Consider the following 19,439-nt stretch of genomic DNA (forward strand, 5'->3'; position numbering starts at 1 on the left):
GAGAGAGAAAGAGGCAGAGCATGAGTTGGGGAAGAGAGAGAGGGCAGAGAGAGAGGGAGACACAGAGCCCGACGCGGGGCTCAAACTCACAAGCTGTGAGATCATGACCTGAGCCGAAGCCGGAGGAGGCTCAACCGACTGAGCCACCCAGGCTCCCCTGTTCCTTTTTTTCTTTGTGTAGATGCCATCTTAACAGGCATGGCATGTCTATTGTGATTGTACCTTTTGTTAATCCCTCATGCTTAGCTGCGCTGATGGATGGCTGTTTCTCTTTCGATGCAGCCTGGAACCCAACAAATGGATTTGTCTTACTTCCTAGAGCTTGTATTTTGAGTCCTGCCATACCAGGCACAACCTTGAAATACAGTGAAATCCTTTCAGACACTTTCCTAACTTTCAGTTGCAGGTAACAGACAGAAACTTGGTTTCATTTCCATTAGTAAAAAACAAAACAAAAAAAAAAAAGAAACTGAAGTCTAAGTGGTCAACAGAGAAATGGTCTAAAAAAATCTTTGTGCATCCATACAATGTAACATTATACAGTTACCAAAAAATTATGTTGTCAAGAATTTTAAGTTTTTTCAGGAGGTGAACTATGAGTGATATCTTTATTTTCATTTTGTTTCTATACGATATTTTATTTTTATTTTTTCCTTATTTTCCAAATTTCTGCAAGTATGAGAATCAAGAAAGCATATTATAAAAAGATGAAAATCAAAATATTTTAAAAGCGGAATATACATTAATAAGAATTTATGATAAATAGCAAATTATGTATAAAAAGTATTTAATATCATTTAATGTGCACTTTATTTGATTTCACAAAAAGACATATATATTCGAGCAAATGGATGACAAAGTAATTCTAATTTGCATATCCAATTGCGGCCCCATAATTTCCAGCATTGAACAATTGTCAATTCGTGGCAGTTCAGCTAAGGGCAAGAAAGGCTGTTAACGTAAGGCCTTAAATTCTGGACTTGCAAAGCTTCTATGTAATAGTAAGCATGGCAAGGATTACATCCACTGTGTCCCAAAAAGGAAGTGAAATAAAAGCATTATATGTCACTCTCCATTCTTTCGCTCAAACATTTGATGAAAGACCCCGCAATTGGTGCATGTGGTTAATTATGTTGTGTTCAAAATTATGATCACCAGCTGTTTTGCAAAGCAGTAAACAGTAAATATAATAATTCTATGGATGTGACTCTAAAAATAGTTTATACCTACAAGAGTCTTTTTGGAAAATTTTACCACATAGAATCATCTTCAGTGCTTTTCTGAACCAGGGGTAGAAAAATGCATAAACCATTGGATTGAAAGTAGAGTTCAGGTAGCCACACCAAACCAATGCATCATTTAAGGTGGGTGGAATAGCATAGTCCAGGAAAGGGTCCATGACCATGCAGACAAAGAAAGGACACCAGCATATTAGGAAAACTCCCACCACAATCCCTAAAGTCTTTGCAGCTTTCCTTTCTTTGTTTTGTGACATTCCATTTTTCTCTTCCAATCCAATTGCATCATTAATTGATCTTGCCTGTCCTTGAGCTATGAAGTATATTCTGGAATACACACACAACATAATAGATCCAGGTATATAGAAAGAAGTCATAAAGGCCAGTACCCCAGATGTTTTGCTAAAGAAGACAGAGCAACCTCCTATGCAGTGAATGTACTTGTAATATATCTCTTCAGCTCCTTTGAAGTTGAGCTCCAGAAAGATCATTCCAAATGCAAAAAGAGCAGGGACACTCCAACTAATGAAGATCATCACAAAAATAACCAAGATACTAATCTTGGCTTTGTATCTCAGTGGGTCACACACAGCATAGTAGCGGTCAATGGAAATAAAGGACAAGTGGAAAATGGACGCCGAGCTCAGCATAATGTCAGTGCTGGTGTGAATTTTACAGAAGACTTCTCCAAAGTACCAGCCATGCTCAACAGATCTCACCATACTATAAGGCATGACCAGGCACCCCAGCAGAAAATCCACGGTCGCCATGGAATGAATGAGCCAATTCGTTGGGGTATGAAGTTGCCTGAAGTGTGATATGGAAATAATGACTATCAGATTGCCAATGAGTGTGGTCAGAATTATGAGCACCATTAAACTGTACAGGGAAGCACGGACATCATTTGACCAGCTGCTTTTCACACAAGAAATATTAATGACATTGTGGCAAAAGGACATCATTCCTGAGGGCTATCCACCAGCTTATTTCTTCCTTTGCGTGTTGAGGAATCTTTCTTCAAAATCCATACTCAGGTTAGAGTTTCTTCTTCGCTTTCCATAAACCTATTCCGGAAACCTGGGAGGGGAAAAAAAAAGAGAGAGCGAATCATTGGCAATTTGATTCTTTTAACTTCTAACACATTTACCTATTACTTCTTGCTAAAAAACTAATCCTTTTTTTTTTAAATTTGTTTATTGTTTATTATTTTTGAGAGAGACAGAGAGACAGAAAGCAAGCAGGGAAGGGGCAGAGAGAGAGGGAGACACAGAATCCGAAGCAGGCTCCAGGCTCTGAGCTCTCAGGACAGAGCCCAACGCAGGGCTCGAACCCACAGACCGTGAGATCATGACCTGAGCTGTAGATGGCTGCCCAACCGACTGAACCACCCAGGTGCCCCCCCCCCAAAATAGTTATTTTAGAAAGAGCTTTCATTTCTAAGCTTAATTCAATGGTTCAGTTCAATAATTTTTTTAAACGTCTGCTTGATGTCGGATACTGTGCTAGAAATGAAAAGTTGAATTATTAGGTTAAAGTATATGAAACGGCACCTTTTTGAGGCCAGAGAAGGTCAAATGATGAATTCTTTTTATGCTTAATCTATGGAAATAGTCTTTGTTCAAAAGACAGTCTTGAGGGAGAGCTTTATATTCTAAAGGGTAGATACAAGTTCCCAGAAATTTTAGAATTAAAATTTTAGAAGAAAAAGTGAAATATTTTACGTGTGCCTCTTGTACACAGGTAATATCCCCTAGTGCCTCCTTTTGCACTTGATAATATATAAGTTCTTTCTTTTTTTTAATGTTTTTTTTTTTTTATTTTTGAGAAAGAGAGAGACAGAACATGAATGGGGGAGGGGCACAGAGAGAGAGGGAGACACAGAATCTGAAGCAAGATCCAGGCTCTGAACTGTCAGCACAGAGCCCGATGCAGAGCTTGAACCCACCACCTGTGAGATCATGACCTGTGCCGAAGCTGGACGCTTAACCGACTGAGCCACCCAGGTGCCCCATGTAAGTTATTTCTAATTACAGAATGAATTGCAAGCACATACCTTTACTTCCAGTTTGCAAAGCACTGAAATATAATATTCCGAGTGTTACGTCATTTAACATTTCACATCTACAATATAAACACTGTTCCTTATAAGGAGGACATGGCATGTTTTTTAAGTGTAATTATACTGGCAAGAAATCGAGGCTTAGTTCACGAAACCATTAAAGCTGGAATATGATCTGAGGTCTCAATTACTTGTACAGTTTCATCGTTACCAATCCATATTTTCTTTCCACGGCAGAAAGGACCAACACAGATGAATTATTTTCAGAATATTAAGCTTTTAGTTTTCATGTGAGAACATAGGCTGTCTTGAAAAGTGGTACCCGCCAGTGAAGTATTATGTTGTGGTCCAAAGTATTAAGGATTTTAAATATCCGGACCAAAGTTATGGTAAGAAATGATGTGGCCCAGAGAAAAGACGGCTGAGGTGAGAAACCAGGGAAACTGAGCTTCAGTGTGGGCTGTGGGCACGGCACTGGAGCCTGTTTTGGCTTTTTCTTTAAAGCTCTGAAACTGATTTAAAAAAATTTTTTTTCATGCAATCCCAATTTGTAAAACAAATAAAAGTAAAATCTTGTTAAAACAGAGATGGCACTTTCTTCTTCCTCATGCCTCATTAAAGAACCCAAGTCTCCATGAGACCGAGTTTAAAAATGTCCCCTTTGTTTCTGTATGATTCTGCAATTCTCAGCTAAATTCTGGAATTTTCAATATATTTTGAAAATATATGTATATATGTAGTATATATATACACAAATATATGTGTGTGTGTATATATATACACACACATACATATACACAGAGAGAGGGAGAGAGAGAGAGAGGGAGAAGAATGTGAATTTCTGCTGTCAATGAACAACCTGTCACTAGGTTGAAATGCTAGAAAATAGCAACAAGACTTAAAATTCCAGGAGTCTGCCTTCCTTTCCATCTCCTGCACTTCCCTCTGGGCTGACAGTTTAGATCAAGACTACATAGAAATCTAAATGCATCCAGGGGTGCCTGGGTGGCTCAGTTGGTTAAGCACCTGACTTTGGTTCGGTTCAGATCATGATCTCGCAGTTTGCAGGTTTGAGTCCTGTGTCAAGCTCTGTGCTGACAGCTCAGAGCCTGAAGCCTGTTTCAGATTCTGTGTCTCCCTCTCTCTCTGCCCCTCCTCTCTTGTGCGCACTTTCTCTCTCTCTCTCTCTCTCTCTCAAAACGAAATAAAAAAACCTAAATGTATCCAGAACTAGAATTGGAGGAATAAAGTTTTTAGGTACTAAAATGCATATTTTCACAAATTTGAAACACCTCTCCCCAATTCCTTCCTGCTCTCTATTCCCGGAAAGAAACATATTTATGCCAAATGAATCTGTAAGATGCGTTTCAACAGACACCCAGGCCTCTTCCATGACAGAACAAATAGCAAGTTACAACTAGTTAGGTTATTTGAACTCAGTAACATTTGAATTATAATTCAGATTTCATGAAAAGAATGATGGGTTTTTACTATGTAATTTAAATGTGCACCCAACTATACTCTATCACTTCAGTTATATATCTTCTACGTAGACTTTTTGTCTATTTCCCCCTTTTCCTTCCTTCTTTTACATATGCTTTTGACATATTAAAGGAATCAAGCAACACATCCTAATCACTGTTTAGGAATGTTTGCTAATTAATTTCTGTCAGTCAAAATCACATCCTTACCTGATATGCTAAATACGGATTCAGAGTCCAAAAAGAAGTAAGGGAAGGTGGGGGCGGGGCGCAGGGGGAACAAACTTGCTGTTTAGTTTTTGAATATGAAATTCATAGAGGATGGGAAAGTCATCTGACAACTCTGTATACTTCGTTCTTTGTGAATCAAAATATTCGGTTCCTAGATAAAAAACGAAGGACTCAGAGGCTTTCTTCTCATAGTTGTACACACTGGTTTCAGAGAAATAGAGTGTTAAGCACAATATCTTGGAAATTGTTGATAAATTAATGACACTTGAGTAGAAAAATTTTCCCGTGGGGCGCCTGGGTGGCTCAGTCAACGGTTAGGCGTCTGACTCTTGGTTTGGGCACAGGTCAGGATCTCACAGTTCGTGAGTTCAGGCCCCACATCAGGCTTTGCGCTGACAGTACAGATTCTTTCTCTCCCTCTCTCTGCCCTTCCCCCACTCGTGCTGTCTCTGTCTGTCTCCAAATAAATGAAAAATAAAAAAATAAAAGAGCTGTGCTGACAGTTCGGAGCCTGGAGCCTGCTTCAGATTCTGTCTCCCTCTCCCTCTGCCCCTCCTCCACTCATGCCCCCTCTCTCTCTCACTCTCTCTCTCAAAAATAAATAAACATTGAAAAACACTTAAAACTTTTTCCTGCTTATCTTAAAGAATATTACACATAATTTATAGCAAGTATTGATTAAAGTGTTATAATTTGCCTTTAAACAGATTTAATTGCTTAAATAAATGGCGTATGATGATATTACGCGTTAAATGCTTACCTAAGAACATGACATAATAGTACTTTTGTTTCTTTTCTTCCAGCTCTAAGAATTTAGCTTACTAGAAATAATCATTATTTGTATACACAAATAATGCAAGATAGTAATATGGAAAGTTAATAAATCTCTTTGGTTAGCTCTCTAAACAACCAATTCTGTACAAACGATCTGATCACCTAATGTTTGAAAATGGCATATGAATTAAAAATATACTGATAGGAGTTATAGTTTAAAATAGATCTGTCTAACATGATAGGAACTCAGTGGCCGAGTGTTCCCACTTCCCGGTGAAAGACCATCAGCACTAATCTCACCATGCCCTTGGTCCCTGGTTCCACCTCTAACGGCTCAGTCTCTGTTGCGTACAACTCCCTAATCTGCACCTATCTGCCATTACTCACAAAACCCTTCCAAGTGTGCCTTCTGGAGCTTGGGTCATCACCCTACTCCTCAAACTCTTCTCAAATATTTCCCTCACTTTGTTCTAACCAAAACCATCTCTCCCCTGAGTACACCTCATCACCCGGAGCCTTGTCAAAGGTGGCTGTTCTCTCTCCTGCATCCTTAATCCCCTTTGTACCATACAGCTTAGAGGAAAAGTAGATTCCCCTTGCATTGACTGCCACTGCAGGTCGTTGTGCCTCCATCCTTCCTAACCACCACCCCTCGAAAGTTTGAAGTTCTGTGTTCAAACTACACCTCCTTCATTTGTAGACATCTACAGACTCCCAAGTCATTTCTCTTTATTTCTTGCAAAGGTTAGCTCCTGACCTACCACCACTCTCTCCAAGTTTACTCCTGCCAAAACTCTTGATAATTTTAATGTCACATAATGATCCAGGAATGAGCTTTCAGCTCGTTGACCCTTTGTCTTCCAATAAGTATGACCCCCATTCTATTTTATCTCAAACTCCCATGGCCATGCCCTAGAATTTGTCTTCATCAGTAATGCAGTCATTCCAAAATATTAACTTCAAGCTCCACACTTTGTCTTCCTAATCCATGCCACTAGTGCTCTTCTTTTAACACTCTTTCAAACCCCTTGAAGCCCTTCATTCATTTATTTTATCATCTTTTCACTATTCCTCATTCCCTCAGGCTCATCTCGTTTTTTTTTTTAATTTTGTTTTAATGTTTATTCAGTTTTTGATAGAGAGAGACAGAACCTGAGTGCGGGAGGGGCAGAGAGAGAAGGAGACACAGAATCCGAAGCAGGCTCCAGGCTCTGAACTGACAGCACAGAGCCTGACGTGGGGCTCGAACTCACAGACCGTGGGATCGTGACCTGAGCTGAAGTCAGACGCTCAACCGACTGAGCCACCCAGGCACCCCTGTTTACCCAGTTAGATTCCAATAGTTTTTGACATTATCTTACAACTCCTTCTCATTAACAAACTTTCCTAGCAAAACCTGAACCTTTGTCCAATCCAGTTCTCCTCTTGGCTCTCTTCCTGCATTCATGCAGCTGAGTGTGGTGGAGAAAAACACACAAGGGGCCTCCTGTTAAATTCATGACAAGTATTGGCCACTAGAACTGGTCAAGGATCCTACCCCTCCTTCTATTACTTTTGTTCTCCCACTCTCTGAGATGACTGTTTCACACCTGCTCCCTCCTTCTATCTCAGATACCTTCTCTCTCATATTCATTCTCTGATGGCCTTGATCCTGTTTCACTGAAAAAACACACCCGATCAGAAGAGAATGTCCACACTGTATCTCTTCACTTACCTCCCAGCCTACATCTGTTTGTATACTTAATCCTCTGTCTTATTAATGCAAATAACCAACCATGTCTCATCGCACATGCCCAGTAAGCATCTCTTCATACATGTTCAAGGACATAACCTACAATTCTCCTCTCTTCCCTGGCTCTTTAGTATTTCCCTTGTAAATAATTACCTGCAGTACCCAAATATGTAGTACTCTTCCATAAAAAGAATAAATTCCACAAAAAGCAATTATTTTTAAATTCACTTCGAAAAACAAAACTTTTTCAAAAGAGTAATTTTCACTCCCTGTCTTCCTTTCTTCTCCTACTAACCTGTTTTTATTATTATTTGAGAGAGAGCGGGGTGGGGAGAGGGGCAGAGGAAGAGACAGAGAATCTTAAGCAGGCTCCATACTCAGTGCAGAGCCCCTGACGCTGAGATCATGACCTGAGCCGAAAATCAAGAGTCTAAAACTCAAGTAACTGAACCACCCGGGTGCCCCTCTTACTAACCCTTTGAATACACTCCAAAGAGACTTTTATTGTCAGCACTTCATTAAAAGCTTTTTTCTTCAGCTAAGACAGCAGAAGAGATGATTTATTTTACATGTGTTACATTCAGCCACAGATGAAAACAGAATGAGTCCTGGAAGTCAAGGCTCCTTGGCAAAGGATCAAAAGGGACTGTTTTGGTATGAGAAAGGTGGGTTTCTCAAAGGTGGTCATTGTGATCAAATGATGATGGATGTCTAGATCCACTAAATCAAGTTCTAGAAAGTAGGCGTGCAGTCCAACAATTTGTACAAACATCCCTGACCTCTGGCTTTCCTTATTTCTGTTCCTGTGACTTCCGTGGGTGCACAAGCTGGCAGTTTACTTGGACCTCTGCCTCATCTTTCTTCTTTTTCGCTTCAGCCTGTTCATCCACTGCTTCTTCCACTTGGCTCTGTGGCACAGAGGTTTCCCAGAAGGTGGCACTGATGCTGAGAGTGCAAAACAATTTTTAATCATGTGGTCCTCTGTTCTAAACCCAGTGATAAATGCTCAGACTTCATCTACTCATCATGCTCAGTATCCCAAGGTACTTCTTGAAACAATTTCTTTCCTTGGCTCCCAGGTCACCACTCTTAAACCTCTGATACCTCACTGGTTACTCTTTTCAGTCTTCGTTGCTAGTTCGTCCTTAAGTCACTTGCCCTAAGGCAAGTCTTTGATTCTCTTCTTTACTTAGAACAGCTCCCTAGATGATTTCTTAGTCTCCTGGCTTTAGGCTAATCTATACGCTGATGGGTCTCAAATAAATACTTCCAGCCATGGCCTCCTGCTTGTACTCTGGACAAACATCTCCTGCTGCCTAGAGGATATAACCACTGACTATGTTTAAAGCCTCAAATCTTCACAACATGTGTCCAGCTCCTCTTCCTTCCTACACATCTAGAAAATGGCAACTCATTCTTGAAAATCCTCAGTCCTAGTCCTTGAAGTAATCATTGACTACTCTTTCTTGCACTCAACAATATAGCCAACCCATCAGTAGATATTTTGACACTTCATTGAAAATATATCCATAATTGGACCAGCTCTCATAGTCCGAGCCACCAAACACTGTCAAATTAGTAGCCTCCTAGCTGGCTTCCCTGATTCTTTTCTTTTTTCCCTTCCTTTCTGTTTTACTTGAATACATAGCTTCTAAGCCAAGGAGTGGATTGGTTTCTTCCTCACCACTCTTTCATAAAAGGTAAAGGATATGAGTGAATTATGTGAAAGGGATGGAAAGTATGTCTGACAGACAATGTTAAGCAAAGAGAAATTCATTCTGTTTGCCATCAGTTGTAATAATTAGTTATAAAGTGAAAGGAAAGGAGGCCCACTGTGCCCTTCAAAAGATAATCATGGAGAATAGAGTGGAAAAGTCATAGCTTTTAAAAACAAAACTGTTGGGGAGCTGGGTGGCTCAGTTGGCTAAGGATCCAACTTCAGCTCAGGTCATGATCTCATGGTTCGTGGGTTTGAGCCCCACATTGGGCTCTGTGCTAATAGCTCAGAGCCTGGAGCCTGCTTCAGATTCTGTGTCTCCCTCTCTCTCTGCCCCTTCTCCACTTGCACTCTGTCTCTCTCTCAAAGATATATAACAAACATTAAAAAAAATTCTTTTAATAAAGCTGCAATCACTAGTATCCAGGTGAACAGAACCAGGGAGAAGCAGAAGTTACACAAGCTTAGATAAGGAATTTCTCAGCACTCCCAAACACTACAGGAAAAAGTTACCTGATTCCAAGGCACATTTAGAGAGATATCAAGACCTTTTGCCCCAAGGGAACTGGCAGCTATTCAAGGAAACAATAGTAAAATGAATGGCCTGGAGTTACAACAGTGCAGAATCTTCTGGTGTGTCCTTAGCAAAATGCACAAATGTAGAAATGTACAAAATGTAGAAATACAAAAGCAGTTTCCAAGGAGGAAATGTAGAGCAGTTAAATTACCAGGGAATTCAAGGCAAGGACTGCTTGATACCTTAAAGGAAACTAAGAATAAATAGCTGTCCTTGGCCTAGATAGAAGCCAGTCTCAATGCTTTGTTGGCTTCTTTGGATTCATTTAAGTGACTTTCCATTTCTTCTAGATGGTGACTTTGTAGTTAATACATAATGCAAAATTCGGAATAGAGATATAAAACCTTGTAACCCAGGGTTTCATTTTTTGTTCTAGAACTATCCATGGCTATTTATAAGAGAAACTTTGAGGTATATAGTACTCTGATGTGAGGGAGGGAATTTTTAAAAAGTAATATGGACCTGGGGCATCTGGGTGGATCAGTAGGTTAAGCATCCGACTCTTGATTTTGGCTCAGATCCTGATCTCATAGTTTGTGAGTTTGAGCCCCACATTGGGCTGCATGCTGACAGTGCAGGGCCTGCTTGGGATCCTCTCTCTTCCTCTCTCTCTGTCCCTCTCATGCTTGCTCTCTCTCTTTCTCTCTCTCTCTCTTTCTCCATAAATAAATAAACATTTGAATTAAAAAAGAAAAGAAAAGAAAAAACTACTCTAGAGGCAGAAAAATGAGAGCTTTAAACAAAATTTAGCAAAAGCACCCAAGAAGATCAAATTAGAGCACGAAAAAAGGTTCTGAAAGCAAAAGAAATTATCTCGGGTGTTTTTAAAATCCATAAAGAAGTTATAAAAGAGAATAGTCACAACTGAAGACCAAATCACTGACCTTGTGAATCAAGTGGAAGAACATTACATACATTAAGCTAAAATACAAAGAAATAGAAATTCACACATCCTTTTTCATAAATATTGGGTAAATGCCTTCCCTCTGTCAGATACCAGGTACTGGGGTGAAAAGACATAACAAAACTTCCTGCCCTTCAGGAACTTACATTCAGGTGTGGGTTGGGGGACACTTCATGTTCTCAATAAACATGAAATTAGATTGCAATAGTTACTAAGGAGAAAAAAATAAAGCAAAGAAGAGAGAACTGCAAGGTTTGGGTAGAGGATTGAGCTTCAGGATAAGGTAGCCATGGAAAATTTAAATAAAAAGCTGACTGAATAATATATATATATCTGAAGGAACCGAGAAGCTAACCACATGGATATGTAGGGGAAGCACAATCCAGGGAGAGGATATAGCAGACTCCAAAGTCTTGAGATGGGAACATGCTTAGTGTGTTTGCAAAATTAGCAGATGTAAATGGGGATAGCACAAAGCCAGCAACACAGAGAAAAAATAGATGGGGAAGCCACGGAAGCTGTACAGAGCTACACTGAATAGGGCCTTTCAGGTCACAGTAAGAATTTTAGCTTTGTTTGCCCTTGAGTGAAAAAAGGATGTCACTGGAGGGTTTTGAACCCAGGACCATGAGTTGACAGGTTCTGACAGATCCACCCTGGCTACTGTCTGAGAACAGAGGCAGAGGGTAAGGACAAAGATGAGATGATTAGGACGTTGTCACTATAACCTGGTGAGGGAAGATGATGGTTTGGACATAGCAGGGGCAGTGAGTGTGGAGAGTAGTGGTCAAGTTTGGAAATGTTCTAAAGATACAGCAGGCAGAATTTGCACATCGACTGAGTGTGGGCTGGGAGGAAGTTATCAAGGGAAATAGCAAGGCTTTTGTTTTGAGCAGCTTGAAGGTGGAGGGTCCCGTTTAAGGAGATGAAAAAGATGGTGATTGGAGAAGGGCAAGAAACAGGAAGAAATCAGGAGTTGGGTTTTGAATTTATGAGGTTGGAGCTGTGTGCTGAAGAGTGTGGCCTTTCAAGTCCAGGCAGTTCTGGCCATTCACCTATTCTGTGCCCTTGGACAGGCTACCCAAACTCTTGGGCCTATAGTTTTCCTATGCAATAAATAAATAAATAAATAAATAAAAAATCTATTTCTTGAGGTTTTATGAGGCTGGAATGAGTTAACATTTGTAAAGTGTTTACTTACAATAGTATCCTGTGCATAGTTTATCAAATAAGTAAACATCCAAGAGGAATGTTATAGACATGTTAAGGGAATATATAAAAAAGCATCAGGAAACTTTTACAAGAATACACATATATTTAAATCAACATTAAAAAGGTACATTCTAAAAGGTCACTATAGGCAGAGGGAAAGCAATGGGAAAAGGGGGATGAACAGGGAAAAATCAAGATGAAATGAATCAAAGAAGGGAGTGTGTCATAAGGGAATGGGCTGTTTTATTCATTGCTATAGCTCCAGGGCCTGGGAAATGTCTAGAACATTGAGCACAAAAATGAATAAAGGATTGAATGAATGAACAAATGAACTAAGGAGTTCATTAGTTCATTTCTGTGCCCCTGGGGCCATTATAAAGTAGGGCACATACACTTAGCTTGGTTCTGATTTCAAAGATAAAGAAGAAAATCTTCTAGCCATCCAGTTAGAAATTCCTTCATTGTACATGTTAAATGTGTATGGTTCTTTGCATATCAATTATATCTCAACAATGCTGCTTACACACACACACACACACACACACACACACACACACACACAAAGAAGGAAAGATGATTGGGCTAGCAATTTTGGAAGCCAGAGGGCAGTGGAAGAAGTTTAGAAACTATTAAGGAAATAGGATGGCAACTCAACAATCCTATATTCAGCCAAAACAGTAGTCAGATGAAGGCAAAAGAAAGACAAATATACATTTATGACCACCTTCTGAGAAACTCTAGGGAATACTCTAACAATATAAAAATGAAATCAAAACAAAAAATTCTAAATAGCAAGAGATGAAGAATAAAAACAACATCAGTAAGTAACACTATTTAAACTAAGATTTAGTGTAAACTAAAAGGGATTATGATCATATAACACAATGCAATGCTTATTAAAAAAGGATTTTTGAAATGAAAAAATATGTATTTCAAGAAAACTGAATGTTAACCTGGAGCTTAAATTTGCAACTATCTCAATGTCTCCCAGTTTTTCTCAGGATGGTGAGGGGCAGGCAAATGAAACTTCTTGACAAGATGACAAGATATATAGCTAATCATTTATTTTGGCAAGTTTCTCTAGCAGTATTTTTTCAAGTTAAAATACCTATGTTGTTCAACCCAGCAGTAGTTTTCGTAACAGCAACAAAAGTAAGAACTAAAACAGTCTGAACTTCTAACAGATATACACACATCAGTAGATATGACAGATATGCAGTAAGATGTAAAATTAAAATATTTGGAGATATAGAAAGATGGCAATGATATCTTGTCAAGTAAAGAAAAAATATTTTCAACAATACTACTTGTATGGACACACACACACACACACACACATTTGTATAAGCATGGAAAATAGGTATGGAATGGTATACTCTAAATGCTTAATATCATTTACTCAGAGGTGGTGAGATTGAAACTCAAAAAAAAAAAAAAATTAAACAACAGCAAATAAGAAAATTAATATCAAATTTTACCAAAAAAATTTCCTGGGTGGTGAAAGAACAGGAAAGTTTTACTTTCTTCTCTATGTTTTCTACATATTCCAAGTTTTCTACTATAAGAATGTTTTACTTTCATAACCAGAAAAGAAGTATTTAATAAAATTAAATGTATTGTCTATGAATTGCTTCAAACAAAACCTTAACCATACTTTGGAAAAAAACCTCTTGGTGAGTAATTATTAAGAAATTATACAATTTGTGCTTTTTGTGCTTATATAATTCTTTACATGAGTTATTTATCCACATTAGTCTTATATTAAAATTAAAGTTTTGCTAAATGCCCTAAAGTTTCTGAAATGCCCTCATATCCTGTTTTTGTTCTATACAGATTTAGAAATAAAACTAGAAATAAACTTGATAATAATTTTATTCTAAAAATAGGTTTGCAGCTCTCTAATTTATCCACTATTCTTTTTTTTTTAATTTTTTTTTTCAACGTTTATTTATTTTTGGGACAGAGAGAGACAGAGCATGAACGGGGGAGGGGCAGAGAGAGAGGGAGACACAGAATCGGAAACAAGCTCCAGGCTCCAAGCCATCAGCCCAGAGCCTGACGCGGGGCTCGAACCCACGGACCGCGAGATCGTGACCTGGCTGAAGTCGGACGCTTAACCGACTGCGCCACCCAGGCGCCCCTCCACTATTCTTTATTACAATACCAAAAGTGTTTTGTAAAACACTTATTTTATTTTTGTTTTTTTCAATATATGAAGTTTATTGTCAAATTGGTTTCCATACAACACCCAGTGCTCATCCCAAAAGGTGCCCTCCTCAATACCCATCACCCACCCTCCCCTCCCTCCCACCCCCCATCAACCCTCAGTTTGTTCTCAGTTTTTAACAGTCTCTTATGCTTTGGCTCTCTTCCACTCTAACCTCTTTTTTTTTTCCTTCCCCTCCCCCATGGGTTTCTGTTAAGTTTCTCAGGATCCACATAAGAGTGAAAACATATGGTATCTGTCTTTCTCTGTATGGCTTATTTCACTTAGCATCACACTCTCCAGTTCCATCCATGTTGCTACAAAGGGCCATATTTCAGTCTTTCTCATTGCCACGTAGTACTCCATTGTGTATATAAACCACAATTTCTTTAGCCATTCATCAGTTGATGGACATTTAGGCTCTTTCCATAATTTGGCTAATGTTGAAATTGCTGCTATAAACATTGGGGTACAAGTGCCCCTATGCATCAGTACTCCTGTATCCCTTGGGTAAATTCCTAGCAGTGCTATTGCTGGGTCGTAGGGTAAGTCTATTTTTAATTTTTTGAGGAACCTCCACACTGTTTTCCAGAGTGGCTGCACCAATTTGCATTCCCACCAACAGTGCAAGAAGTTCCCGTTTCTCCACATCCTCGCCAGCATCTATAGTCTCCTGATTGGTTCATTTTGGCCACTCTGATTGGTGTGAGGTGATATCTGAGTGTGGTTTTGATTTGTATTTCCCTGATGAGGAGTGACGTTGAGCATCTTTTCATGTGCCTGTTGGCCATCTGGATGTCTTCTTTAGAGAAGTGTCTATTCATGTTTTCTGCCCATTTCTTCACTGGGTTATTTGTTTTTCGGGTGTGGAGTTTGGTGAGCTCTTTATAGATTTTGGATGCTAGCCCTTTGTCCTATATGTCATTTGCAAAGATCTTTTCCCATTCCATTGGTTGCCTTTTAGTTTTGTTGGTTGTTTCCTTTGCTGTGCAGAAGCTTTTTATCTTCATAAGGTCCCAGTCGTTCATTTTTGCTTTTAATTCCCTTGCCTTTGGGGATGTGTCAAGTAAGAAATTGCTATGGCTGAGGTCAGAGAGGTCTTTTCCTGCTTTCTCCTCTAGGGTAAAACACTTATTTTAAAAGAGAGAAAGAAAGATGGGGTAGGAGAAACAACTTTTTCAAATATTTAAGTCATGAGTCTTGAGAAGGTGATATCACTGGAAGCAATCTTTTCCATCTTAAAGAAACAGGAAGCATGGCAAATTCCACTCGTTTGCTTATCCATCAACCCATTCCAATTGAAAAGAGAAAAAAGAATCTTCAGCAATATTATGAGCAGGTAAATCAACTATACTGGAAAATTTTTCTGGTATGTAGACTTGCATAAGATGATATGTATCAAATTTAGGTCATCATAACTAAAAATTTCCTAATCTAATCAATCTAATATATGGCACGTAAACAGACACACACACACACACACACACACACATGCTAAAGAGTGAAGTCATTTGGCAAAGGGCCAGAATTTTTCCCACCAAATAATACTTGTGCAAATAAGATTTTAGTTTTGTAATTGAGCAAATAGTAACAATAACATGCAATTTAATTTTACAATGTATAAAAATCTCTGTGGGGATCGTTTTTTTATGCTAACACTAGCCAACATCCACAGAAGGAATTTCCTTCATTTACGAGAAATGGAGATAAAAAATCATGTTTCAACTTCTCAGGTTTCCTAGGTTTTCATAGGTGAATTTTTAATAAACGTGAAACATTTTAAAAGCACAGGTAAAGCATGCTATTTAAAAATATATCACTATTTTTTACCTTCTCTTACTAACTCAGGTTTTATGAAACTAAATTACAGAAACCTTGTTAACTTTTCTATTAAATAATCCTAAATTTTAATGTATTAGTAAGTACCAAACCATTGATAACTTTTCTGGCTGTCAGCATTTTCTCAGTGAAAGATTACCTAGGCCCTCAGGCTAGTCCCTATGAGCATTCAGACCTACCTTCTCAGGTAAGAGTGACCAGAGAGGGGACAAGCCGGCTGCAGAAACACTGCCTTTGGGAGGAGGCCCCCTCCGCATGTGTCCCCTGGACAGCTACTGACTAGAGCCACTGCTGTGTTACCGTAGGCCACAGTTCACCTAGACAGATGACGCAAATATTGAAATCTGGAAAAGATAAGCTGATAATAAATCTTTCTGAAGCAAGGTAACAGTGTATTATTGATACATATAACTGGGAAGTGCTTTTATTCTAAACCAGCATCAGGAAGCTGGCAGTGAGCAAGCTAAATAGAGAAGGTAAATATTACCATTACTTTAAAAATAATCTCAAACATGGGCCACCAGTAACCACAGTCATGGGTGTTACCAGCATATATATAAAAACACGTGTCCATTAAAACTGCCTTAATTGTTGATTGATTTGAAAGAAAAGTACTCCTGTATTAGATATCTTTACAAAGGAAAAAACGAGCACTGAAAAAACGGTTCAATTTCAAAACAGATGACACGCCTGCCCAAGGACTATTTTGAAAAATTAGAATGTACTTAAACCCAATAACATCTTACAGATAGGAAATAAGTTAGAACAACGGCTTTCCCCAGCTTTGTTTTAACCACAATAGGAAGAAATATATTTTGTATCATGACTCAGTACACATGTAGGTATGCCTCCATAACAGAAGCAAACGTTTTCATTAAACAAAATGCTTACTTCATTCAACCCACTCTGATATTTTCTATTTTATTTCTTTGTTTAATTAGTGGGATTTATCCCCCCAATAATGTTACTAATCACAATTACAGAAACACTGGTTTTGAGGGTAGGTGGTCGCATACGTTCGGTTCATCAATTTTTTAATTCCTCTGTATAAAACTTCCAAAATGGAACCAGATCCTTCAGTAGAGCAAAATGACTATCTTAAGTACAATTTCTCATCCATTTCTGTTTGTTACTCAGCCATAGTAAGTCATAGGATTATTGTGATAGGCTACTGTTGGTCCCAGTTCTTCACTCTCCTGGCATCTACGCTTGTGTCTTTTCTTCTCTGAGAATGGAAGCTACTACCCTGTCCTTAGAACTTGAGCTTTGTTACTTTACTTGTTTTATCCAAAAGAATATGGACAGAAATAAAAGTGTGCCAGTTCTAAGCCGTGTCATTGGGAGAACTCTATATTTATGAATGTCCTCCATGCTTTCCCATGAGAAGACCAAGCCCCAGTGAAGCCCATTTGTCCAATGAGTTTCAGGGTGGTTTGTTATACAGAATTTTCATGGCAATAAATTACTATGTTAATTGTTTTCCTGAAAGAAGCCACTGAGGTCTATTGCCCCATTCCCCCACCTTGCAGAAACACCGACACAGAGAAACACTGATACCACAGGATGGGTCACTTGTGATCTAAATAGTCACTAACAAAAACTGTGGTAGCAAAAACAGAAACAGCATAAAACGAAAATTATGCTTTACATAAGTGAAGTTGACATTTTACTAGGTGATTATAACTCCTGCTTCAGAAATTTCTAGATATTAAAGGATGGTTCAAGAAATAACATCCAAGTTCACTGCTTATAATAGTGAATAGAAAATATCATTCATCTTTCTAAACATGAGTTCAGAGTTTGCCTCAATAACACATACATCTGTCATTTTGTGAGTGAGTTTTCTTTGCAAGCAAGCACAATGCCTCATGTATGGGAGTTTATGATGCTCTAGGAAATCAGAGATCTTATCTGCTTTGTTCATTACTGTCTCCCCATCACCTAAAATAGTGCCTGCAAATCATTTGCTCAATAAATATTTGTTGGTTGAATGATGTTAAATTACTAATTGAGTTCATTTTTCATTTTTAAAGGTTTTTAAATCAGAATATTGCATGAATATGGAATTCTCATAATTTCACTTGTGTTAATTATAAAACTGCACTGAAAAGCCTTCTTTCCATTTTATGTATGTCACATTCTTTCTTTTAACCTGAACATTTGTTTAACTGACTGACAATCACTGCGTGGTAAGTGTGCAGGATAAAATATAATTATGATTCTTCTTTCCAGGAATATGTAGCTAATGGTGAGTTAGACATGCAAACAAAGTACAATATAGAACGTGCTGAATAAAAACAGAAAGGTTGAGTTATGGGAGCACGTAAGACAGATCTGGAAACCACACACGGTAGCTAGGAAAGATTGCCTGCAGGTCGCATATAAACTGAAACAGAAAAGAAGGACTCAGAGCACTTCACAAACAGGCTAAATTTAGAATAGGGAAACATATGCAAAAACTTCATATTTAATCCTAAGGAAATAATTTCATAGCGGACAATTAAAATCTGTTAATCAGTAACAATCATGTTTTACATTTTTATTATCTTATTCCAGCACCTTTTTTTATCAACAGAAGTGTTTTGACTGTGTACTGCAGGCATTCAAGTTAGTTTCTAATTCCTTCTTGTTACACACACACACACACACTTAAAAAATAGAAATTAGCAAATGTCTTCATTCTCACTATCAAAGCTCAATGAATTCCAAGTTAATGATTAGCTTTATCCCTCTTGTTTTATTTGCAAAGAACAAAACTAAGGTATCTTTGTTTGTATTGGGAATTACTTAGTATCATTTTTATAAATGGCATGTTTCTGTGGGTATGTTGATATTTTCAAAATATGTTTTTAAAGTTACTTCTATTATATGTAAATAAAACACATTGAGCACTCATTATGAGTGGAATTATGCTAAGTGCTAAAGTAATATTTTCACTTAACCCTCACAATAACCAAATGGAGTAGATCTCATTTCCACTTTACAGGTTATGATGAGTCTGGGAGAACTTAAGTAGCTTTTCCAATGTCATATTACTAGCAAATGGCAAAGCCAGAAATCAAACTAATATTTCTTTTTTCATCAGGGAAGAATGTAGTTGGCGCAAATACTCTTTTCCAATATGATGGAAAAAGATGAGTACTGAGGCCAGCTAGCACCATAAATGAATCAAATTTTTAGAAAAGACGATAAGTCATGAAATGTATAGGCAAGGAGTAAAGTGTCTGCTTTTAGATTCATAGAGGCTTTCCTTACCACGTAGGTGAGGAATCAGCAAATTGTTTCTGTAAAGGGCTAGATAGTAAATGCCATACGCTTTGAAGGCCATAGGTACATGGCAACTATTCAATTCTGTCATTGTAACATGAAAGTAGTCATAGATGATACATAAATGAATGGGTGTATCAGTGTCCAATAAAATTATATTTACAGGAAATAGTTTACTGACCCCTGATATGGACTATAGAAG

The 19,439-nt window shown here is 38.2% G+C and overlaps 1 protein-coding gene across 1 annotated transcript; it reads right to left on the reverse strand.

Moving 5' to 3' along the window:
- Window positions 1–650: 650 nt before the first annotated feature.
- TAAR1 (trace amine associated receptor 1) lies at window positions 651–18,788 on the reverse strand. Its single transcript, XM_030316378.1, has 2 exons — window positions 16,150–18,788; window positions 651–2,315 (listed from the first exon to the last, which is right to left on the reverse strand). Exon 2 carries the CDS (start codon window positions 2,198–2,200, stop codon window positions 1,196–1,198), a length of 1,005 nt encoding a protein of 334 aa, XP_030172238.1. The 5' UTR covers window positions 2,201–2,315; window positions 16,150–18,788; the 3' UTR covers window positions 651–1,195.
- Between the last annotated feature and the right edge of the window lie 651 nt (window positions 18,789–19,439).

This window comes from Lynx canadensis, chromosome B2, assembly GCF_007474595.2.
Source record: "Lynx canadensis isolate LIC74 chromosome B2, mLynCan4.pri.v2, whole genome shotgun sequence".
Classification (NCBI taxonomy): Eukaryota; Metazoa; Chordata; class Mammalia; order Carnivora; family Felidae; genus Lynx; species Lynx canadensis.

Excerpts from the sequence above, each read along its gene's own strand:
- TAAR1 (XM_030316378.1), bottom strand. The coding sequence starts at position 2,200 with ATGATGTCCTTTTGCCACAATGTCATTAATATTTCTTGTGTGAAAAGC.